This window comes from Dermacentor andersoni, chromosome 2 (assembly GCF_023375885.2).
Source record: "Dermacentor andersoni chromosome 2, qqDerAnde1_hic_scaffold, whole genome shotgun sequence".
In the NCBI taxonomy this organism is placed as follows: domain Eukaryota; kingdom Metazoa; phylum Arthropoda; class Arachnida; order Ixodida; family Ixodidae; genus Dermacentor; species Dermacentor andersoni.
In genome coordinates, this window is record NC_092815.1 from 156,588,880 (window position 1) to 156,615,070 (window position 26,191).

The following is a 26,191-nucleotide window of genomic DNA, read 5'->3' on the forward strand; positions in this document are numbered from 1 at the left end:
GCGTGGGGCCGCAGTTTTGATACTCCCCAACGCCAAAATTTTCCTTTCGAATTCATTTTGCTTTATTATTTATTTATTTAGAGCAACTCGTCTTACTTGACAGAAGTACGGGCAGTTTTCTCGTCGGGTAGGCATGGAAATGCTTACGCTTACGCATTTAAAAGAGCCTTCGTCTCCATCGCGAGTTTAGTATATCTGCGCAATGAGGCGAGTGTTTCCCTCCTCTAGGGAACATGGCCGAGGTGTAATTATTATACTTTTTACTTTCTTCTTTTTACTTCTAATATTTATGTCTCATGCGCCGTGAGGTGGCGGCATCCCAACGAGCTAAATGGGCCACGGCTGCGGTAAAATGCACTTCCATTATGCGTTCTTCAGTAAATACTCTTGCCCTTAATTACTGACCTGTCAGATAATGCCAGAAAACACGGTACTTGTCCGAACTGCGCCTGCCCGAGACAGGAGCAAACAAGGGTGTAAAATTTTGTCTTACACTGTGGAAAATTTTGGCCTATCACTGTCAGAGACATGATAGGCCCCTTGAACCCCGATGCAGACATTTTCTGAAACGGTCGCTTGGTAAGCGATTGTTCCGTCTCTGGCAGGGATTACACATAAAGTTGAGAATGCTGTCACAAATACGCTTTACTTTTTTAGGTGCCTATTGAAGTTAATGTACGGGTTGACCGCCTTACTGTTGGAAATTGAGCGGCTTTGACGAGAACAAAATGATTTTTTTTAATGTGTAACGCAGCTTTGATTCACGTGGACATGATTCAGAGAAGCTAGATTACTCGAAAGGAAGTTGGTATAAGTTCAGCGGCGCAGCGCACAGAGCAAGCATTCTTCAATACCAATTGAAGACTGAAAGTTTATAACACTAAAGTTTCCCTAGCACTAAACATGTGGCGAGTTCTTAGAGTTGCGATTGCTATTCTTGGAGTTTGTGCTCTACCTCTTGCTTTGAGCAACCCTAAACGCCAGCTTGAGCACGATATGCCAGATGTTAAAAAGGTGAGCAACTGATAATCTTATACGAGTGTGCCTAATTGCGTCATAGTTGTAACCTTCATAGTTTTTACTGTCTTCGGCTTATTTGGACACAACCCAGCTGTCTTCTTAGAGCTGACTTACGTTTTCTGTTTCACGTTCCTAAATTTGGTTGGTCACATTATCAGTATCCCCTTTACGACGGGATGCTGGAACAAGCTGCGCATCTCTTTCTTTTCACATTTTTGTGCATGTGACCCTTTAAATGATTCCATGCAGTAGGCTGCAGAGTTCAACAGGAAAATATCTCTTCATTGCATGTTTTTCCTGTCTTTTCTGCCTTAATATTTCAGCTATGTTATACTAGCTTGTTACCTTAGCCGTACTACCCTTAAGCCAAAGAGCTCGGACAGGATGTCACTAGGCCGATACTGTGAGCTCCTACCTGAACATGCTGAAAGTTTTCTGCAATTATATCCAGATGCCTTGGAGGAAGCTCGTCTTTATCGTAATAATTTCCTCATGTAACTACGCACTCTGACACTGGTTTGGCTCCGACCAGCATGTCCACCTCTTTGAGTAAAAAGCTCATGTACTACAATTGTGCTATCTGCCACAAGCACTTTCTAAAAATGTTTGAAGGTGTTCATTGAAACACCATGTATATGTTGCTGTTAGTCTCCAGCATGTTGAACGACCTCCAGCTCAAACGCCCCTGCATAGTTTCATTTGACCTATGCCCGGGCCGACAGGCCGCTTTCTTCCAACGCCCCTTCTATGTATCTCATGTTCTGCTTGCAAATGAAAACTTGAATACAACACCGAGATAGCAAACATAAGGCGGGGAACCGCACACCTCGTAATATTTCCTACTTCTTCTAATCATAAAACAGTCCATGCTTCCATAAAACCGAGTTTGTCTATTTTCGCTTTGATTACATTGTCATGTCTTTCTCAGTATCATTTCTTGAATAGCGCTTCTCTGCATTCATCTATCAATGGTATTTATTTTGTTGCATTCTGACCACCTGATCAGTCGTGTCATCAAACGCAATGAAGCCCTATTTAGGTGTCTGTGCCTCATCATCTAATCCCCATATACCACGTGTTGTACTTAACTAAAACGAAACTTTTAAATTAACATCGTACACCTTGGACTAAAAAGACAAACGGTATAGTTTCGCTGTTCTCCGAATTACTTCATGTGCGCAAAAGAGACAATTTTTAATGCCAGACAGTCGCAGAGGTGGACCTCAGTGAAATGCCTGCTAATCCACGCTGAGGAAGGTATTTGGGGCAATAACGCAGACAGTATGTGAGGAAGAAGGAGGGTGGTGGTACTGAGGAGACGGTGGATAACTACGATTGCTATATTACTTGCTTCTTCCCAAGTTATGGGAAGTAGAGAGAGAAAAAAACAGAGGTCTGAAAGAATCGCAGTGGACACCCAGCTACATACCCAGCTACTCATACCCTCTCGCGATGACTGGCGATGGCAATGCATTAGCATTCAATCAATGCAGGTACACAAGGTATTGCCACAGTCGAAACAACCTATGTATGCGGCCTGATCGGCAGCGGTACTTGTCTTTCCCGCTTCCTTTACCGGCGCCACAATCACCGGTGCCACAAAGCCTGCGCGTGACATCCGAATACATGGCGCACAGATGCGTATGAGAGCTAAGAAAACGCGTCATGCGACAAGTGAGCTCCTTTCTGTCGCTTATTTTTGTACACGCTGCGCCATATAGAGATAGTTCAAAGAAGTCCGGGCGTGACCTCAGATACGAGAAGCAAGGCGTGCCGGTGCCGGCGAATGATGAGAATCGTTGCCTCGCTTGACGCACACTTGTTGGCACATACCCAGTGACCCAAGTTCTGGAGATATTCATGGAAGAACGGCCCATACCCTGTGCATTCATGGCGCACCTCAATGATGCGTTGGGATGAAAGGCATGCATTGTAAGGTAGCACATACCTGGTGCATTTGTGGCGCAATCAGCAAAGCACCGAGTTGCTAACCTTTGTTCCATGAGTTCGATTCCGCGCAGCATCCAATGAATTTAGGAACCTTTTTCGTCATAGTAGTGCGGCCCATTCCCCATCGCCCATACCCAGCAACTCATCATCATCATCAGCCTGGCTACACCCACTGCAGTGAAAAGGCATCTCCCATACTTCTCCAACTACCCCGGTCGTGTTGTGGCCATGCTGTCCTTGCAAACTTCTTAATCTCGTCCGCACATCTTTCTACCGCCCCCTGCTATGCTTCCCTTCTCTTGGAATCCAGTCTGTAACCTTTTATGACCACCAGTTATCTTCCCTCCTCATTGCATGCCCTGCCCCCCCTCCCCCATTTCTTATTATCAATCTCAACTAAGATGTCATTAACTCGCGTTTGTTCCCTCACCCAATCTGCTCTCCTCTTATCCCCCCTCTTAACGTTACACCCATCATTCTTCTTTCCGTAGCTAGTTGCGGCAGCCTCAGTATAAGTAGAACCCTTTTCGTAAGCCTCCAGGTTTCTGCCCCGTAGGTGAGTACTGCTAAGACACAGCTGTTATATACTTCTCTCTTGAGGGAAAATGACAACCAGCTGTTCATGATCTCAGGATGCCTGCGAAACCCACCCCAGCCCATTTTCTTCTGATTATATCATTTCCATGATCCGGATCCGCGGTCACTACCTGCCCTAAGTAGATGTATTCTCTTACCACTTCCAGTGCCTAGCTACATGTCGTAAACCGCTGTTCTCTTCCGAGACTGTTAAGGTTTGCTTTAGCTTTCTGCCAATTTTTTTAGACCCACCCTTCTGCTTTGCCTGTCGAGGTCAGTGAGCATGCATTGAAATTGGTCCCCTGAGTTACTAAGCAAGGCAATATCATCAACGAGTCGCAAGTTACTAAGACATTCTCCATTAACTCTTATCCTCAATTCTTCCCAATCCAGGCCTCTCAATATTTCCTGTAAACGCGCTGTAAATAGCATAGGAGAGATCATATCTCCCTGTCTCACGCTATTCTTTATTGGGATTTTGTTCCTTTCTTTATGGAGGGCTACGGTGGCTGTGGGGCCGCTATATATACCTTTCAGTATTTTTACATACGGCTCGTCTACACCCTAATTCCCTAATGCCTGCATGACTACTGAGGTTTTGACTGAATCAAACGCTTTTTCGTATTCAATGAAAGCTATATATAGGGGTTGGTTATATTCCGCACGTTTCTCTATCACGTGATTGATAGTGCGAATATGTTCTATTGTCGAATAGCCTTTACGAAATCCTGCCTGCTCCTTAGGTTGACAGAAGTCTAAAGTGTTCGTGATTCTATGTGCGATTACCTTAGTAAATACTTTCTAGGCAACGGACAGTAAGCTGATCGGTGTATAAGTTTTCGAGATTTTGGCGTCCCCTTCCTGATGGATTAAGATTATGTTGGCGTTCTTCCAAGATTCCGGTACGCTCGAGGTCATGAGGCATTGCGTATACAGGGTGGCCAGTTTTTTCTAGAACAATCTGTTCACCATGCTTCAAAAAATCAGCTGTTACCTGATCCTCCGCAGCTGCGTTCTTTATTTCTTCCGGCGTTACTTGTGGGATGTCGAATTCTTCTAGACTACTCCCTCTTCCATTATCGTCGTGGGTGTCACTGGTACTGCATAAATCTCTATGGAACTCCAAACCACTTGAACTATCTCATCCATATTAGTAATGATATTGCCGGCTTTGTCTCTTCCCGCATTCATCTGATTCTTGCCTTTTCCTAGTTTCTTCTTCACTGCTTTTAGGCTTCCTCCGTTCCTGAGAGCATGTACAATTCTATCCATACTATACTTCCTTATGTCAGCTGTCTTACGCTTGTTGATTAACTTGGAAAGTTGTACCAGTTCTATGCTAGCTGTAGGGTTAGATACATTCATACATTGGTATTTCCTTATCAGATCTTTCGTCTCCTGCGATATCTTACTGGTATCCTATCTAGCAAAGTTACCATCGACTTCTATTGCACACTCCTTAATGATGCCCATAATATTGGCGTTCATTGCTTCAACACTAAGGTCCTCTTCCTCAGTTAAAGCCGAATACCGTTTCTGTAGCTTGATCCGCAATTCCTCTATTTTCCCTCTTACCGCTAACTCATTGACCGGCTTCTTATGTACCAGTTTCTTCCGTTCCAACCTCAAGTCTAGGGTAATTTGAGTTCTTACCATCCTATGATCACTGCATCGCACCTTGCCGAGCACGTCCACATCTTATATGATTCCAGGTTTAGCGCTGAGTATGAAGTCTATTTCATTTCTAGTCTCGCCATTCTGGCTCCTCCACGTCCACTTTCGTTTATCCCGCTTGCGGAAGTAGGTATTCATTATCCGCAAATTATTCGGTTCTGCAAACTCTGTTAATAACTCTCCTCTGCTATTCCTATAACCTATGCCATATTCTCCCACTGACTTGTCTCCAGCCTGCTTCTAGCCTACCCTGGCATTGAAGTCGCCCATCAGTATATTTTGTTTCGTCTTTACCCATCGCCGATTTCACGTCTTCATAGAAGCTTTAAACTTGCTGGTCATCATGACTAGATGTAGGCGCGTAGGCTTGCACAACCTTCAATTTGTACCTCTTAATAAGTTTCACAACAAGAACTGCCACCCTCTCGTTAATGCTACAGAATTCCTGTATGTTACCAGCTATATCCTTATTAATCAGGAATCCGATTTCTAGTTCTCGTCTGTCCGCTAAGCTCCGGTAGCACACGACGTGCCCACTTTTTAGCACTGTATGTGCTTCGTTTGTCCTCCTAAACTCAATAAGCCCTATATTATATCCCATTTAATGCCCGCTTGTTCATCCAATACCACTGGTAGCCTCACTAGGTAACGTTCTAGCGTTAAACGTTGGCAGGTTCAGATTCCAATGGCGGCCTGTCAGGATGCAGAGATTCTTAGCACCCTCTGCTGCGTCACAGGTCTGACCGCCGCCGTGGTCAGTTGCTTCGCAGCTGCTGGGGACTGAGGGCCGAGGTTTTATTGTTGTATTCATATAGGAGGTTGTGGTCAAGTACTGCACCAAGGTGGCCAATCCTGCTCTGGTGAGGGAGTGCGTTACCGGATCTGGTCACCGGGACCACACGCGAATGTTTTTGTCTCATCCGGTGGAAAACCACGCTCCTCTTGCACGCGAGGCGGATGCACTACCTCTACCCCATTGATGATGACCCTTCGCAGTTACTGAAGTTGGCATTAAAGACGTTCATTGAAGACCGCCACACGCATCTGGCACATACTAAATTATCCAAGCTGTCATCAAAGAGATTCATTGAAGACTAGCACCAATAGAATGGCACATGCCCAATGGACCAAGTAGGCGCATGGCCTCCGTAATGCATGGCGCACCTGTGCGTGCGGACGCTGAGAAGCGCGTCATTCGACAATTGGGCTCCACTCTCGCGTTTCTTAATGGACACGTTTCGCCATCTAGTGACGCTTCGGGAAGTCCACGCGTGGACTTTAAAGCAAGAAGCTTGGTTTGCCGGTGCATGTGAACGATGATAATTGTTGCCTTGCATGCCGTACAATCTGTGGCACATACCCATTTTCCAAAATTGGCGAGATGTTCATTGAAGAGCGGCAAATGTCCGGTGAAGGCATGGCGCAGCTCGCTGAAGCGTTGGCATGAAAATTGGTCATCATTTGGTGAGTTCATTTGTGACGCAGCCTGCAAATTCATTGTGCTGCAGTCCTTCATGAACGCTTCTGACGTGGAATTGATTCCACTCAGAATGAGAAAAATTTAAGGTATTTTTTGTTCATGACATGGTGGCACATTCCTAGTGGAACATACCTGGTTGCCTAAGCTGGTGTCAAAGACATTGGTCGGCCATGGAGCCACTGAGCCATGCCTCACAGCCTCACAGGATATTCCTCCCGCCAGTACCTAAGAACATGGACCCCAACTCCACGAGAGCAGAAGGCAGGCGCGAGCTGAATACGTGGAAAACACACTAGCGCGACTAGACAACACGGTACACACGGATGCTGCCACGTACCCGCGAGAAGGGAAGCCCACGGCCACGGCGGTGGTGGTGGACGGCGACGGGAATCTGATCACATGTGCGACGGCAAAGGCAGCCGGCACAGCGGAGGACGAAGAAATTGCCGTGGCGCTGGCGGCAGTAGAAGGATATAGGACAAGCAGGCCTCTAAACATCTTAACAGACTCGAAGGAAGCGTGCAGAAATTACACGAGGGGCAGGATTAGCAAAGCCGCCCTCAGAATTCTTGGTGGAGCCAACTTCGCCGAGAGGAACGTTACGCACAAGTTAATCTGGATTCCGGCCCACGCAGGCATAGAGGGTAACGAAAGGGCAGACAGCCTAGCTCGAGAGACCACGTTCTCAGCAGAGCAGTCGCACGCCCCGGAGTATCACCCACACGCTTGTGAAGGAGGATACACAGAAATCTTAAACTTACACGGAGGGACGAGAGCCAAATATCCCCCACCGCACAAAGCTCTAACGAAGGAGGAAGCAACGAGTTGGCGCAGATTGCAGACAAACTCCTTCCCAAATTTATACATTCTAAATAATATGCACCCAACACAATACAGAGACGCCTGCCCATGGTGCGGGGCCACACCCACACTCTATCATGTCACATGGGAATGTAAACACAATCAATCATTCCACCAACACAATAACTCGAGTGCGGAGCAATGGGAGAGTCGGCTTACTAGCTGCGAGCTCACGGCCCAAAGGGCCTTATTGCAGCACGCTAGTGAGGTAGCTAGGCTCAGTGGAGCCCTGGAATAGGGGCCCACCCTTGCCGGAAGAGGCTCCAAGTCGCCGGCGCCCAAGAAGACGACGGAGACCTCGAGACGCTAAATCCTTGAAAGAACAAAATAAAGTTTTTCTCTCTCTCTCTCTCCCGCCAATCAACAAGCTGAGATGTCGGCTATCATGGACCATATTCGCGAAATTGCAGATGCATTGCACCTGCTTCTGCAAGCTACCGCTCACTTTCCCTTTAAAGCTCTAAAGTCGCAATAAACTGCCAACGACCACAAAAAAGCATTTGTTAAAAACAGTTGCAGCTCTCTGTCACGTTTTTTCATCTTGAAGAAAATTCCAAGTGGCATTTTACGATACTTCAGCTTCCCGGCACGACTTTCAAAACACGCGTCCTCTTTACAGCGAATCCGAGAGCCAACATGGCGGATATTGGTGGCCGTGCAGTCATGTCGAGAACAGGGGTGCGATGCAGGATACGCCGAGTTTGGCGAAACTCGGGATCCTCACGAGCTCTGGCGACACACCAAGATGAAAGCACAAATGGTACCGAGACACAGTTTATCTTTCGACAAGCCTCCAGGTTCAATGGTTTAGTTAGATTCACTTTGGGTGGCTATCATTCCTTGGGCGTTGCCTTCTGGGCGGTTGACAAACTGGGGCTCACGTGATCATACAGTCGGTGCATGGTCGTGCCTTCTTTCACTTGTTCGTCGTTCCAACGAGTGCATTACATGCACAAGCAAGTTATAAAACAAATGCCTTTAGTACAATATAATTAGTTACCTTAACGTGGTTTAGAAGCATTTCAAAGCTTACAAGATGTACACTGAATGCGTATTAGACTAAATTGTAATTTAGTACGCTTCGCATTATACCACGAGGGAACGTTCTGGTGGTGTCATCGCATCCATTCAACTGGCGAGCATGGCGGCTAAACATCGAAGAGGCTCAGTGTAAACAAACTCGTATAACGAGCTTGCAGTGCGCGACGTAGTGATGAAGCACGAGGATGACCAATATTTCTTGGATGGTTTTGTTCCTCCGTGAGCAATCTTTCCGTGCACCCCGCAAGACTGTGAATAGCTTCGGCGATTTTATAGATCGCAACGCGCACGTACTGTTCACGGTGCAATGCTGAAAAAACAACTTGTCCGGTGCTGCTTCTGCGAGTGCGCCGAGTTCCTCCACTCTGCGTGACTGCGAGCGTCACGAATATTACAGAGTGTGTGCAAAAGAGACCCTATATGGCTACGAAGCGACAATGAGGTGGTGCCGACGATGGATCTCGCTACCAACACAGTGAAGGAGACATCGACAAACTGCAGATAAGTATATTTCTACTGTTTCATATTTAGTATAATAATAGTGCACGGATTAAGTCACTTTCGTAGTAACGAACTGAATCTCCAGCAGAACCAATGAGTGTTCGTGCTCTTACATGCACGTGGGCCCGCGAAAATATGGAAAAGATGAAGGTAACCTTCACTAACTTAGTGAGATAACAGAAATTCATGAGTGACATTAAGCCCGCAGGATCTATGGAAGAGTACTTTTATCCAGGGGAAATATCAATAGGAGGTACTGATATAAAGCAGGAAACTTATAAAAAAATTTCATGGGTTGAGCAGCACATGGAAGGTATTACCGAATAGTGGTCGCCACGTTACCGATATGCTTGAAAAAAGTTTAGAATAATTGCATTCTACTGGTTATGCAATATCGGACATAAACCTGGAGGTTAACAAAGAAACTTGAGAAGTCGAGGACTGTGTAGAAAGCGAAGTAACAAAAATTGTTGGAGATAGCATTAAGGCAGGAAGACAGTGGCGTTGTAAACCGTGGCAACTGATATGCTAGTTGAGATTAAGAAAAAAAAATGGAACCGGCAGGCAGGCCATGCACGTCTTCAATCACTTGTTGCCAATCCATAACAGGTGATTACATAAGCGTGACAGAATGGATGTCAAGGAAATAGAACTGCAGCCGAGGATGGTAGGAATTTGCGTAATGGGGCAAAAACATGTTTGTAGGCATATGATGCAATCAGCTCGTATAAGACGGGATTGTAGGGAGAGGCATTTGTTTTGCAGTGAACAAAAATAAGTTTATGGCGCTGACAGTAGAGACTCGTAAAGGTGTGGGGACACCTCAGCTGCTGGCACACTAATCAACATGACAATTGACTCTGAAATACAATCCAAGTTATGAAAAATAAAGCAACGTTGTCCCAACACATTGTTTTATTATGCATACTACACTAATGGCTTCCACAGTTAAGGTCACTTAGTACCAATATTGCAACGAGCACTTTTCTTTGTAAATAATGATTTATATGCGGTTGATTCATTCCAATAATCCACTTCTTTTTTGCAGCAAAACATTCTGCTGCTGGAGGCACTCAACCGCCTGGTGGCAGTAGGTGAGCGCCAGGCACCTGCCCTTGAGAGTGTGACAGGGGTCCAGAGGGCTGCTCTGCAACAGTAGTATCAGTGCCCTCACTGCTCTCCAGTCGAGCCCCAGAAGACACCTTAGAAAGGAGCTTTCAGTTTATTATTTTGTTTATTATTGAAGAAAATCAATAAATTTATTACAGTAAACATTGTGCTGTGCATATTAGGACGCTTGTAACATGCACTTGGTGTCTCTTCAAAATAGCCAAGAACGTAAGACAACCTGTGCCACTCTTGGACCATGTAAATGAAAAATACACTAATGCAGCATACACGTCATTGTGCTATTTCTTCTTTCTATGTGCAAGAATACAGTGCGTGTTGATTAGCCACAAGATCAACGCTGTGCGTAATTCACAATGAAAAGAAAGGAAACAGCAGGAGCTTAATAGTGCTATCACCTATAGACTGTGCATATCACTGCAACACTACCTGATTCAAACGTGCCATTACATGCATGTTCGATACCACATATTCTTAACAATATCATATATCTGCATGTGCTAATTTTCACCCAGCTTAAGTCCTTGCATAGCTCACTTCTGATGTAGCCATTTCATAGGCAAAATAACTGTGCACTTTGTCCTTTTGTGTTGTATGAAAAGCGGCATACTCTACAGTCGGATACAACTTCAGAAGACAAGAGAGGCCCCACCCAGATGACCAAAGCGCAGCAGCTGATTGCCTCCACGTCTAAAGAAATAGTCCCTCTCCAACGAGCGGGTATTAGTGCGTCCGGCGGCACGACGTCGATCTAGAGTGCGTGCCCATTGGTGCAGGCTTGTGTTCACCTGCCTTTAAAGAGGAAATTCTGTGGCCTCCTAAAGTTGTATCTGACTATAGAATCACGTAATGCCTTGCACCAGTTGCATAGACTTTAACAACTTGATAGCACAGAATGATCAGGAACAGAAATCTATAAAGGCATCCAAGCAAAGCTGGCTGGCCACACTTCCATTATGAGGGGCTCTAGAAAGGTCTAGCCAAATATTCCCATGACGTCTTTGAAGAAGAGGTGGTGTTTGGCACTTCTTTAGAATCAAAACAGATTACAGTGAATGTTGTCTACTACATCAAAACAAACTGAGCTTGGTTATCTGCACAGCACGTAATTGAAGCTTGTGCTTCACATAGGAATCAAATTGTTCTGTCCAGTACAATTTCGAGGCCGGTGTGGCACCTATTATGTCAGCAGTGTCAATATACAAATTACACTTATCACAGGCCATTGATTTCACCATTATTTTTGTATGACGGTTCTTTCAATCAGTGCTTGTATTACATGAGCAGGTGGATTTGAAAGCAAAGCTTTGTTTGCAAACCTTCATACTTCCATAATTGTGGGGCAAGGCACTGGCATGTTGTCGAGTAGCTCACACTTCCTCGGTCTTGCACCAAAGAAGCCCAATGCTCTATTTGAAGTTGGATCGCACAACAATTCGACGGCACACAAAGAGTAACACACACAGCATAGCGTTCTGCTGTGTGTATTTCTCTTTTTTGTGTCCCGTCGACTTGTGCAATTCCATTTCAAGCTTCTATACCAATACACCCAGTCTTCAACCTCACCAATGCTCTAGTTATTAGGCCACAATGGCGCACATCTTTGAAATGTCCCAACACAAATTAGCTCTAAAAAAATCACAAGTGTTAAATTTTGCAGCACAGGTGTATGCACGGGCCATATTCTTTACCACTAAACTCACAGGAATCAAAGGGGGCAAGCATTAACCAGCCTTACTGCTGCCGTCACCATCGTCATCATGACACCAATGGAAAGACAGAGCCACGTTTCAGTAAAGGGAGTGCTGGAGGGACAGGTATGACAGCGAGGCTTACACTAAATATAGCGGTTACAAGACATGTTCAATGCCAAATATGCTGCATGTCGCTCATCCTAATTTGGCATTGCGGCAAGCTTTTACTTGTTTGAGCATATCACGTTTTGTGTAATCATTGCTCTAAAGCTGTACAAAAGGTCTATTTGCCCTGCAATTTTTATTTTTATCATGGCGGGTTAAAGACCCACATTTCACTGGAATCTGCACCACATTTCTCCCGATATGTAATTTTGCCTTGGTGGTTCATGACACCTTCATGCACACCGAGTTCTGCAGAGCATTGGATATTCATTGTTTTACTGCTTAAGAATTCGAGCCCCATTATGAGACGAAAATATATGATTTATCCATCCAGAAAACCACTGCCCCCCCCAAAAAAAATATAGACTGAACCTCTGGCACATGCATCAACACTGAACAGAGCAAACAATCTGAAGTATTTCCTTCATGCAAGCCAGCACTCAGCATTTGTGGCGAAATTTTCATTTCGCCACAAATGCATAGGCACAATCGGCTTGGCACAACATCCACATCTCGCGCTGCAACAAATTGTGCAATGCCTCGCTGTTTCATGATGTAACGCTCGGCACGGACGCTTCCCTGAAAACTCCCAGTTCGTAGAAACGAAGGGCGCAGAGGACTTGCTCTACGACGGTGAGCGAATGAAGCCCGCGACGCTGTCTCCGCAGACGAGTCTTCGCCTAGCTCGTCACACAGCCAGCGTCTACGTTCTCGCTGCTATCGTATGCAAGAACGTGGACACATGAAAACGAAGACTTCATGAAGACAGGAAGCACAATACCAACACGCCCGCATTAATAGCCTGAATATTTCATCTCAAGCCAGCTGGAAGCAAGATCAGGAACGAAAATTGTTAGCGGAAATAATATTTTAAGATGCTCTTGTCTCTATTAGTTACGCGTTGTTTCCACCACTTTAGGCTCGGCCGGACTACAGAATGTAAGAACGTTCTTTATTAGTCAAGAACAATGACGAATAACCGGCTCTCGATAGAATAACGTTACGGATGATCGTTTGCTTATCGATAGGTAAAGGACAAGGACCGTCGTCGTCTTCCTCTTCAAATGGTTTTTTTTTTCGTCGATAGACAATCCCCGTTTCGCAGACGAGGCTCACTGTGAGAGAGATTGTTCTGTGACCGGATAATAGTGTTTAAGAGGCGCAACATCTGCAAGTTAGGTTTTTCCAGACCGCCGGCATATACAGAAAAGGCGCGCCACCTCGCCATTTAGGTCACTAAAACGATCTAAAACTGAAAACGACCCAGCTTAGTACGGCAAACGTTTGTGGCGCAAGCCGCACCTTCACTGTTTGCTTCAAAGGCACTCTAAATTGCCTTTTGCTAAAAGAAACCGGTCGATGAGTACAATCGCACAACTGCTTGGAGCGGCTTTGCAGTGCCACTGTGCGAGGACGTGCTATTCGGCGGACTTTTCGGCAACGAGATTGATGTTTGGTTTTGGGGATTGAATCTTCGGTGTATAGGGAAAAGGGTAAGATGGTGTCTATGCCGGCCATCGGCGATCGGCGACACGTACTTGGCCAGCATGTTCGTCAGCGTTCGTTTTGTCCGTTCAACAAGACCGTTGGTCTTTTGACAATAGGGCGTTGAGTGTCGGAATTGTGCACCGCATAGACGAAGCAAGCAACTGTTCTACAGGGTCGATATAACGTAAAGCTATTCCAAACTTTTCTACTCCAGTTCTGCAATCATCCCTCCGTCATTGGCCAACAATTGTTGAACCACCCCCACTTCGCCTGTTTGCCACGCGATGTCACGAAGAGCGCGGTAACTCCCCATCTGATATGATGTGAACACACTGATTATGCATGACTGCAAAGAAGAAAAGAAAAATAGTTATTTCTAATTCAACGCCTTTTGCCCATTAGACCTCGGCTATTGGTCAAAAGTTTTCGGGCTTCAGCCACTTCACCTGCCTTTCACGCAACGTCACAAAACCACGAAAACTCACCGCGTCAAAGTGACCTGTACGCGTTAAGGAGGCATTAACATGCCAAACAAAACTGCATTTTTCTCTGAATAGCCACAGGCTGTCCCGTTCCCAAAGGAATAAAAGATGGCTACCGCCGATCGCTCAGGCACTGACTACTCACACCTGCCGGAGAGCATGGGTTTATTTGCGTACAGTAATACTTTTTGCGCGGCTGTGTAACGCTTTCGAGCACTTTCGGCACGTTTACGACCTCGCTCGGTCAACTTTTCTTTGCTGATGTTCCTTTTTAGTGGCATTCTTAACCTTCCGTTGCATGCCGCCGCGATTTTCGATGTGCCACCCCAAGCATAGTCTGGTAAGCGGACCAATCGCAGACTCCGCAGCATCCTCTTTATCCGGTCATCGATTTGCAGAGTACTCGCTCGGCCCCAACGAATCCCTCTCCACTTGATCCGTGCTCCTCGCCTCTTATCAGCCAATTAGATAAGACAAGCCACTCAGTGCAGGAAATGTTATTTGTTTTTAAAGAAAACAAAAGTGACCTCCTATAAACGAGGAAAGTATTTAACTGGTCTGTTCAATCAAGACTGCGTATCACCGCCCGATGCTTGTGTCGGCGGTTACGCAAATTTGACGTCAGGAGATTGGATTAAAAACATATTGGAATAGTTTTACCTTATAGGGCAACAGCTTAGGTGACGAACTGCCGACTGCGGCCACTTATGATCATGCGAGGTGGGTCATTACGTAGAATAACAAAGTGAAACAAGACTGCTGCGACACAAGCGGAGGGGGGCGAGGATATCGTTGCTGTTTTTTGCGTAGCGATTAAGGTGATCAACACAAATATTGACGCATTGGTTGTTGTTCAATGAACGTGAAAAGGGGCCTGGGAGGCGCACACCAACACATCCAAAGAATGTATGCGACGGAACAGTGCGTGGAGGACGCCCTGAGGTAGCGCTTAAAGGTCGCTTATGACGTTGGAATTGGTCGCAACTGACCGCGTACTGACCTGTTGTGTGACGCATCTCTGGCCAGTAATAGAGCTCCTGGACGCGGTACAGCGTGCGGGCAAATCCCAGATTACTGTTTGCCGGGGCATCAAGCATGGCACGTATAGCACGTCACTGCTTAGACTTTCCTGCACAACACGGAGGAGGCGAGCACTACTGACTGAGAATTTGGTTTTATCAAGCAGGTTGTCAAGATTAGAGAATCGACCACTTGATTTGGAAGTGTTGGCAGCGAAAAAAATAGAAGTTACAAGCTTATGTCATTGCGCTGTTCCTGCTCAACGATGATAACATCGGCTAATAATGAGCAATAGCAGACTAAGAGTCATCGACGGTGTCTTCATCGGAGCGTGTCATTGCCAATTTTAGGCAAGGTGTTCCACCAGCGACAGCGTGACGGTGGTGATTCCCGTAGGTTTATACAAAGTTCTATTTTAGAAGTCGTAAATCCCATTGTGCGAGACGGACAGACGGATCTCGATTGCTTACAAGCCAACGTACTTAATGGTTGTCGGTTATGATTTTAAATGGGCGACCCTAACAACAACAATGAAACATCTGTACTGAAAGAACAGCCGTGCCATATTCTGCCTGCTTGACTGTTATTTTCGCTCAGAATTGCTCACACAACGACTGGAATAAGAAGCAATGCGTTCTGATTCGTCGTATCAATGTCCGACAGCTATGAGGATGGCGTCTATGTGGATTTCGGCGTCAAAAGCAACTTAAGGGTCGAAGTGACGCGGGGTAGTTGCCGACGTAAGTAGGAACTTGAGTTGACAGAACAGCAGTATTGTTGGAGGTTGCGTGGTACCCCGAACCTCCTACAAACTTGTTATTATGACTGCTTGCTTGTTGACAGAAGATTAGCAGAGATGATCGACCTGAAAGATAGCCCGCTGAAATGCTGGCGCTCGCAGAAGGAACCGTCGTCGTCTTCCTCATTGCTTTGGCAGTGTTACAATATGTCTTCAGAAGGGTTTGTCATGGAAAGAGTGAAAGTTGACAACAGAGTAATAGAATTATTGGTAATAATGTTAATGTTTTGCTTTAAATTTCTTTTTTTTATTTGGCAGGTTTTCGAAGGATTTCGGGCCGGTCTTGCACTCTCCGACATCGACAACGACGGTGACCTTGACTGCGTAACGGCTACGCAACAGGATTACAATGCCAGCGTGCCAAGTGTAACATACGTGTGGCATCTCCAGGCCGTAAACGGACACGAAGCGTAAGCTTAATTTCGGCTTAGCCAGCTATTAAGTTATCACTGAACAGGGGACCGGTAGGGTCTTCATAGCCTAAGATGTAAAGTGTCGCAGCGCCACATGTATATAATACACAGACAGATCTATGTTACGGTTTAAGACAATGAATGGTTCTTCAGATGTCAGCAATATCGCGTCTTTCATTAAATGCAACTTGTAGTATATACTTATTTAACTTCCCTAAGCAGAAGTGATAACTGTACTGTATGTTTGTCATTGCTTATCGCGATACGAAAATACTCACTGTCGAAGTTACCTATAAGTTCCACAGTCTTCGCGTTCAATGGCTTTCCTTTTTATTGAGTTTGTGCGTACAACTAAAAATCGTGATCTGCGTCAGACGCAGGCTGTAAAGAATAAAGGCTACTCTTATGTCTACAATTTCTTAATTTATATATTGGGAAATGCAACTACAGGCATAAGAATGCCACAAGAACTGCTCCAAAAGTTTCAGAACGCCATGTTTTAGGCAGACAAATGACACTCATAAAGTGTTTAAACACTCTCGTAACGCAGGAACAACTCCATGAAACGCAGCGTACTAATGACGCGGCGGCGTATAATTTAGACATGTCTGACATAAGAAGTCTCTTGCCAGAAATCACATGGAGCAATGCTGCAGGGTTGCTTCTCTTCCGCTGTGGGCTTGTGCGCTATTGCACTGCATAAGCCACCTAAACAGTGCTAAACCGGTCACTCCCAATCTGGAGAAGCATGTAGATTAAATGGAGCGGTATGATCCCGTTCTCAGCCGCGCCAACCATTTGCACGGACATGCGAGACAAGTCCGCCGCATCCGTAGCAGAACTGGTAGCGCGCATAGTTTTACTGCCGGAGCTGCGCCGTTTCCATGTCTCCGCTGGAAAGCCACTGGTCTAAGAGACGTTTATGAGCGGCTCCTGCAAACAGGTGAATGTATTTTGAGGGCTGAGCTGCATAGCATCAGTTCTGCGCCAACCACTATGCTTGCTTTGCACGGACCATATCAAAAGAAAAATAAGCACCATATTAGCCAACATAAAGTGGGCCTTACCTTCAGTGGTGGCTTCGTGTCTTTGGCGTTGCGTTGCTGAGCACGACGTCGGGCGACCAAAGCCCGGGCAGGGCCGCCGCATTTTGGATGAGGGTGAAATGAAAAACGCCCGTCTACTTTGCATGGGCGCACTTTAATACTCCCTGGTGGTCAAAATCAATCCATAGCCTCCACCTACGGGCCCTCCTCATTATCACATTTCATTTTTGGGGCGTAAGTTCACAAACATATTTTTACGGGGGGCCTTAAAGGCCCCTACACAACCCAGAGGTCAACATTTGGTTGTGGTGTTGCAGTTGTGCACGAGTCTGCAGCGAACGCATAGCGGCGATAATTTTTCGAAATAGTGCCGTAATGGCGGAGTTACACGCGTTTGATGATCGAAGCGGTGCCACCACTCGTTTCGCTCTTTGCTGTGCTCCGTTCGCCGACTGGTCTCCTCCTCGTCGAGTGCTCCTCCAAATGTCACGTGACATACGTCATCGTCCAACGCGCTTTTCAAAACATTGTCCACTTCCGGTTACCGCTACTCCACGCGTCTCGGCTACTCGCTGTTGTTGCCCTGCCACCCCTAGCTCCTTCGAAGCGTGCCGCAATGGACGCTGTGTAGTGCGCACGTCTAAAAAGGGTCGGCAAAATAATCGATCTGTACTGTGACACGCCGTGCCGAAGTACCTCCGCATGAGATGAACAGCCGCCGTCGATACCGTTAAAAAAATTACGGGGTTTTACGTACCAAAACCACTTTCTGATTATGAGGCCGGCCGTAGTGGAGGACTCCGGAAATGTCGACCACCTGGGGATACCTAACGTGCACCTAAATCTAAGTACACGGGTGTTTTCGCATTTCGCCCCCATCGTAATGCGGCCGCCATGGCCAGGATTTGATCCCGCGACCTCGTGCTCAGCACCCCAAGATCATAGCCACTGAGCAACCACGGTGGGTGCCGTCGTCGCCGTTACCAGATCGTCGCGACAAAGGGGTTGGTACTTTCTGCTGTTTCCGCCAACTGGCTCTTAGCCTGTTTCGTGCTGATGGCATCACCAATGAAGGTGTGCGTGGGGCAACGAAGTGGCGCCTAGAAACAGGTCGAAGGAGCAATGCTGGAGGAGCACGGCACTGGTTCTTTTTAATTTTGTGGCACGCCCGCGGCGCGCAGCACTGCAGCCTTTGGCATCGTTGATCATGACGACGTTCTGAACACAAAACGCGTGTTTATTTGAAATGTTAAAAAAAAATATCGGAGATGCTTTAGGGGTCATTTAAGTATATTTTACTTCTGATGCATCTCTTTGAAAGCGAAACTTTCATTGCCCACCCTCTGTGCATCCCCTTTGGTGCTTCGTGTAAGTGCGCCATAATAGGAAACTTATGTAGCACTTATTGTTCACCAACCAAGTCTGATGTAAGTGATTTCAACTATGTTCGGCGTAATCGAATAATTAACTGCCGGCTTGAGAACGCACGGCCATATTGCGATCGTAGGATTGAGTCTATGGTTCATGCCACGTCCTGCCATGCCAAAGCAAAAGCACGGCTAACCAATAAGTTCATGAAACGTAGCCGGTTTCGTTCAACCCGCCTCATCATTCGTGTTTTTAGTACAAAGAACAAGTGATGATAATTGGTGGAAAACCGAAAGATGTTCTGCGAGCAAAATATTCCCCCTAATGACGAGGGGGACGTGGTTTATGAATTTATTAAAGCCAAGCAAAAAATCGAAGAGCTAGATTTTATTGACTTTTGGTACGCACTGGTCTTCTGAGACTCTCAATGCATTGTGAATGTTTCATGAAGTGTGCTTCATTCTTTCAAATGCTACGACGGTGCATCATATAAAGCACGCTGGACCTTCATGGGAGAACACGACGCAGGTCCTCCAAGGTAATTTTTACATAAAGGGTTGCAGTGAAGAATCAAACAGAACATTACGCATGGCGCCTCCTTATCCTCTGATGGCAGTGATTTAATTAATCTTGTGTCAGAGACCAAGCCTCTCTTCCAGCAAAATTAATATCTTTAGCGGAAATATTAATACAGGCTCTTCCCGCATTCTTAAGAACGTGCTCACTAGGACGACGAACTAGACAACCAGACGGGCTCATTCGTGGTTGTGGTTATTCTGCCACCTTGGCTTCGGCTTCTTGTATATATAGTGTAAATATAATTTTTACTCTTTATCTACGTCACATTTTTGTGGAAGTTCAGGGTAAGAACTCATTAAGACGGAGCTCCACAGCGGCCGTCGCATGAATTTTTCCACAATGGCAGGTGAGGCGGCCTCTTCCTCAGCGGCGGCAACGTCAATGGTTGTCCTTGCACAGCAAAGAGATCCAGCCACGTTTTCTGGAACTGATGACCTCAATATTGACGACTGATTGGCCCTATACGAGCGTGCAAATAAACAAAACCTATGGGACTATACGGCCATGTTGTCATGTTGACGAATATTCTATTTTACTTACAAGGAACAGCAAAGGTCTCGTTCGGGAGTCATGAAGCTGAAATCAAAAGTTGGGGTTCCTGCAAGCAAAAGGGGCTTGATTTGTTTCGAAAGGGCATTCGTCGTACGGCTGCGGCGAAGAACCCGCTGCGGTGTCTACGGTGTCCTATCTACCAGCCACCACAGCGCCAATCACAAGAGGGGCACCTCGCGGCTGCATTCGGATACCGCCGGTGCGCAAGGAGGAACCGCGGAAACATGCACACTTGCAGTCTCGGAGGGACGCGCATGCGTGATTGCGTTGGTCTCGACACCAGGGGTTCCCCGCTAGCGGGGGAGGAGGGTCGTTTCGCCACGCGCTCGCGCACCCCGCAATATTTTGTGAGCGAGTGTACTTTCTATCCGCCCTTTCCCCCCTGTTTGGTTGTGGAAGTTATGTGCTTCAGCTCGACCTGTCTCTTCATTCTGACGCTGCATCAGCACGTCAACCGCGTTTGTGCTCAGTCGATCACGGTCGACTGCCACCTCAAGCTGTTGTGTACGTGAACTTCACGTCTGTACCTTCCATTTCCGACGGTGATTACTTGTTGACTCCAATACTTTGTGTTCTATTGGCCCGAAATATTACCGCTCTAATGCGTTGTGTAATTATAACACAGTCTCACTGCCCATCTTCAACTTTAGCAGGTGCACGCGTGGTAGTAGGGCTTATTTTACAGGGTTTATTTTACATCATTAACACTGGCTCCAGATGCGGAAGCCCACTGCATGTAGGAGCATATTAAACTGCTGAGTTCACATCAGGACATGCCAGCAACACCTCACTGCATAAAAGGTTTCCGCTTTTAACGCCGTCGTCTCCGCTATGTGACTATAGACTAGGCAATCCTATGAATGTACCGCGACCAATCACAATGCTCGAATTGGTCGCAATATCCCGCCCATGATATCGCACCATTCCGCATCCGATGATATGCCTTCGCCCCGGCATATTTAGGAAGCACCAGCAATGTGGGAATCTGAGTTCAAAGCTGTTCTCACGGTAGACTGCACAATACTTTTGGCGAGTACGCAATCTTGACCTTGTATGCTCAAAAAGAACGACTTTGTTCTTCAACTCAAGGCACGGAAGTATTGGCAAGGCTAGCCTTTCCCCTGATACCCCAGTATTGCGGAGAGGAAACGGCACGGATAGACCGCAACGTTCGATCGCACATCGCGATGGTCCCAATTCCCAAAAACATGCACCCCAAGTACCATCCCAGACGACGCAGAGCAAGGGTAAAGACTCTTCACAAACGTTTTGGAATGGTACCGGGGGTGTATTATACGGGTGCCAGTCGAACCAGCTGAGCCACCTTCACCATAGTCTCTACATGTCAGAACAACGTAACAATGGCCTCCTCCAAAACCACCTCGGCATGCGTGGCAGAGGCTGCAGTCACCGCCTTGTCCACTCAGGACGCCGAGCGCCCAACCAATTCTGCTCTCATATTATGCGACTCACAACCGGCTTGCCGCCTGTTTCTAATTGGAACGGCGCCACAATCAATAATCAAAATTTTACTCAATCAACAAGAAGGGCACCACACTATCATATGGTGTCCGGCAAACGAGCGACTGGCAGGAAAGGCGAACGCAGACCGTATTGCTCGAGGATTAAACGTCCGAGCAACGGCATAGCCCAGCGACGCCCTTCCACCGAATTCTCGTGCTATCCTCCTACAGCAAATGCAGGAGCGGAGACGTTTTCGACATCCTCCCTCTAATTTAACCAGCCAATGGGAGAGGAACTGGCGCCTTATTCAGACGAATACCTACCCCAACCTCCGCCACCTACACACAAAACACCCCACGGTGTTCTAGCCTATGTAAACAACATCGATGGCGATAGTTACAAAACACGTCCTGAAAGAACATCGTGAGTTCATTGCTTAACATCCCCGATTGATACTGTCTGTATTCTTATTCTGGCTATCTTTCCTAGACTTTATCTCGACGTTGTATTCCTGCAAACCGAGACTCCATCTTAGAAGTCTCCCGTTTTTTCCCGACATTTGGCTCAGCCAAGCAAGAGGACGATGGTAGCTGCCGACCATGAATTTTGTACGTTGAATGTGGCACCCTAGCTTTTGAATGGCCCATACTATAAACAAAGACTCCTTCTCCGAGGTGCTTAAGGCATCGTTTCACGGTGTCAGTTTTCGACTCAGATAGAGCACGGGATGCTCTTCACCGCGTTCGCTAAGTTGGGCAAAGGCGACAGCTAGGCCACGGTTCCTGGCGTCACACTAGAGAATGAATTCTCTGTCAAAGGTCGGGCAAGACAAGCACAGGCCGTGATGACAAAGCTTTCTTCAGATTCTGGAAAGCCTCTTCCCTATCGACGCTCCAAGTAACCCCTTCTGCTTAGCGCTTCTGGAGGCTGTGAAATACTGTAGTGGCTGTGATACTAGAGAATGCTTAAGCTTCGCCTTCAAGAGTTGAACGCGATGGCGTTGTCGCACCCCGTTCGCACCGCCAACTCTTTCGCTCGGCATGCTCTTGAGTCGCACAAAGACGAAACGAGCGCCTGAGCAAGCGGAACGAACCACATAACTCGGTGTCTCGGAGGGCGAAACGATCTACGCGAGCCAAACGTCGTGATCGGCACGGACAGCCAGGCCGCGACGCGCCATGAAGGCGGACGCGATCATGGGGCTGAAGCTTCGAAGGGATCATCCTCTATCTCGCTTGGGAGCACCACGCAGACGCATGACTCCTCGCCAGCAGCACGGCACACATCGCAGGGGACGCTTTCCCACCAGACGCGCTACGGCGCAGCGAGCACGTCAGAGGCGTCCCGCATCGGACGCTACACCTAGGAATCGCGCTGTGAGCGAAAAGAGGAGCCGCGTCGCATAAACACGAGGGTTCGAGTGACGCACGCTGGAAGTTGCAAGGGGAGAGAGCGAGAAAACTTATTAAACGCAAGGGTATTGGGGCATCCTCGCACCGGTGCCCGCACAGCCCCAATGCGCTCAAACGAGACGAAGGGAAGAAGCAGGCGAGTGGCGCGCCACCTGTCGGGGCAGCGCCGTACATTGCGAGGAGGGGTCTTCTGTGTTTGCCGCAAGATGGCTCTGCGTGTGCGCCAAGCGCAGAAGAAATGCAGCGGAAACGTACTTCGCTACTCGTTTAACTGCGACTTCTGTAATTGACATGCTCATAGTTACCGGCATACACCGCAGTATAACTTTCTACGGCACGTTTCTAAGGCAACACTGCATTCTATAGAGGTGCTTTTGTCACGCTTTGAGCCATCGAACTCCTGGCTGAGTGGTAGCGTCTCCGTCTCACACTCCGGAGACCCTGGTTCGATTCCCACCCAGCCCATCTTGCAAGTTGTTCTTATTTATGAATTGCCTGCCGGGATTTTTCGCTCATGGCCAACACCGCCGATGCCGATGCCGACGACACCGGGTTTTCTGCGACACGGGCTCCTGAGCGCTGTCGCGTTAATAATGCGTACGACGACCACAGATGCGTCGGAAGCATGGAAATACTGAAAAGACTGATGACACGTATGCGTCAGACGATCTGCGTCAGACGTCGACAAGCCTGCCCCAATGTTATGCTGGAGTAGGCGTGCTACGCCCATTGTAGGCCAGGATGTGCGCTTGACTTTGCTCTCGGGACTTTATACATTGCGCTTGTTGAAGTGTTATATTAATCGAGACGTCCAAGGGTGCCAGCAATATGGTAGAAATTCTAGAGCATTACTTTGAAAACCATAGGTACCATTTCGCGAATCAAATGATGAAATCAGTCGTAAATAAAGTCCTTTCTTGAAGGAAAACTGCTTTCCTGGCGTTGCTACTGGTGCAACCTACGTCACGAAAACGTCATGAGAAGTTCTATCAATGGGTGCGTTCCTAGCAGTTTATACCAATAAGTGTAACCTTCGGGCCGCATGTGCAGTGAATATGTATAAATTCCTCACTGAATATTTCGAAAGGTGTAAACACCAACCTCAAATATTTTTTTGATGAGTTGAGTGCAGGTGTGTACGTAGCATAATAGCGCTCTAACTGACACGAATGTCGTACACTTTCTGGTTCTGTGTCTCGCACTCTTAGCGTACTGTGGATCTGTACCAATAAGAGTGTTAAAAACTAAGCTTTGTGGTTTTCTTAAAACTAGGCACTAGGAGGCACGAGAAGGCCACCACTCGAAATAAGTTATGTGGCCAGGGGTACAAAAAGCGAGATGATCATTGTCGCTCTTAGAGGCCCAATTAACTAAAATTGGATAATTAACTTTTTGTAGACTGCAATAGGTGAATTTGTTTGTATTCAAAACTTATAGCCAATCGTGTTTCTACACAGTATAAGTTGGAGGAGTTCTTCTAGCGTGTCTGTGCTTCGAGATAACCGACTCCAAATTTTACTTGTCGTTCGCATGATTGCACATGCAAGAGAGTTAGGATCGGTGCAAAGCTCCTGCGGGATGTGACGCGGCTCTTGCATGCGGCGTTTAGTCCGACAACGGGGCGGATGCACTGGCAAAGATGATAACTGTCCCCCTTCCCTTTTTGGCTGTCGAAATAAAAAATCGAAGCACCCGGTACCACTGTCGTCACACGCGACCGCGCAGCCTGTAACGATGGCGGCAGCTGCCATGCCGCGATAATTGCGCGAGCAGAGAAGCCGCCGGACAGTGCGCGTGCGTAATGGCGACTATAGACGAGGGGGCATGCTCATTGCCTGGGCTATGCCAATAAAGTGACTGTTACTTACCAAGCTTTGTGTGTTTTATTGAAATCAAGAGCAACAAGTGCACGGCACACCGCACTCGCATATCTTGATTTCGCCAGCCGAGAGGGGAAGGGGAACAGTTATCTTCTTTACCTATGCCTCCGCCATGTTGTCAGACAACGCCGCACGCAACAAACAACCCCGTCACATCAAGGAAGAGCTTTGCACCGATCCTCACTCACTTCCATGCGTAATCATGCGAACGACAAATAAAATTTGGAGTCGGATTTCTCGGAGAACACACACACGCTAGAAGAATTCTTTCAACTGATATTGTTTAGAAACACGGCTCCCTCTAACTTTTCAATACAAACATACCCACTTACTGCGGCCAACAAAAAGTGAATAATTCAATTTTATATTATTGGGCTGCTGACAGCGATAACTATCATCTCAATTTGTGTACTCCTGGCCACACAACTTGTTTGGACAGGTGGTCTTCGCGTGCCTCCCAGTGCCTAATTTTGAGAAACACCATAAAGCTTAATTTTGAACATCCGGTATATTCTGCACTACGCAGCGCGGCAGCATAGCGCCACAATAAACATGACATAGGTTGTTCGGGTTATATTTGCTTGTTTATTAACAAAACAGAGCACTAGAATGTTTGCTTTAGTAGGGTCAAGGCGAAAAGTGGAAAGCTATTGTAACTATCAGCCAATCTCGTTGACAAGCGTGTGCTGCTACCTGCTTCGGCACATTATATTAAAATGGGCATCTCAACCGCAGATTATCAAAACCTGTACAACTGGAGCAGTTGTTACAGTTCCTTCACTGGAAAATAAAGCAATAATTGAAATCTGTTAACCTTGTCATGCAGTTAACCTTTACTTGATCAATATTAGATCACGCTAACAAGAACCATTTCCAAGTGGATGAATCGACCAAGGTAGGAAAATGGAAAGGGCAGCCTCAAGGTTCATTTATGGTAGTATACCAAAATACATTTCATTATCAAAGTTTTCTGCTTGCTTTAATTGCCAGCATTACCCCAATGTTTGTTCAAAACAAGGGCAGCTGGTTCCTTTTCTTGCGTTTGAAAAACTGCTTGCATTTCAGTAGAATACTACATATTGCTCTAAAGGAAAGTGTTAAGCATTGACAAACTACGCGTTGACACCTAACTCTACGCGTTTACGTGTTTATTTGTGAACAAGCATGAAATAATTAAACTCTTTATCTTTACAAATTTCAAGACCAAACATAATAAACCTTTTTCAGAACATCACAGTAAAGCTTTTGGATACTGACAATAAACGTGTTCCTTAATACAAGTGCAGGTATGTATGGGGGAAAGGGGGGGGGGTCACATGCGACAAAAATCACCCTTTTGGAACGACGAAAATCAAACCACGTGAAACCGGCTTCAGGAATTCTTTCAACGCGAGTCTGAAGTGCGGCATCCATCGTTGAGGTGATTGGCGCACTGCCGTCGTGGTCGCACCAGTGAAACTAAAGACGACGTTTCCTTCGAGCTTCCGAAATTCTGCGAATTCTTTTGAGATATGTACGAAGGGAAATGCGCTACTCATACCACTCGGTACGACAAATACGCACGCAACAATTCAGTACATTATAACACAGCAAAGTGA

General features: G+C 46.7%; 1 protein-coding gene across 1 annotated transcript in view; it reads left to right on the forward strand.

The window, feature by feature from the left end:
• The first annotated feature begins 852 nt into the window (after positions 1-852).
• LOC126540926 (uncharacterized) overlaps positions 853-26,191 on the forward strand; it is a 34,568-nt gene continuing 9,229 nt past the window's right edge. Inside the window, exons 1-2 of the mRNA XM_050187745.2 lie at positions 853-1,014; positions 16,138-16,289. Of these exons, the coding sequence (XP_050043702.2) occupies positions 904-1,014; positions 16,138-16,289 (263 nt within the window). The 5' untranslated portion in view covers positions 853-903. The remainder of the gene's footprint in view (positions 1,015-16,137; positions 16,290-26,191) is intronic.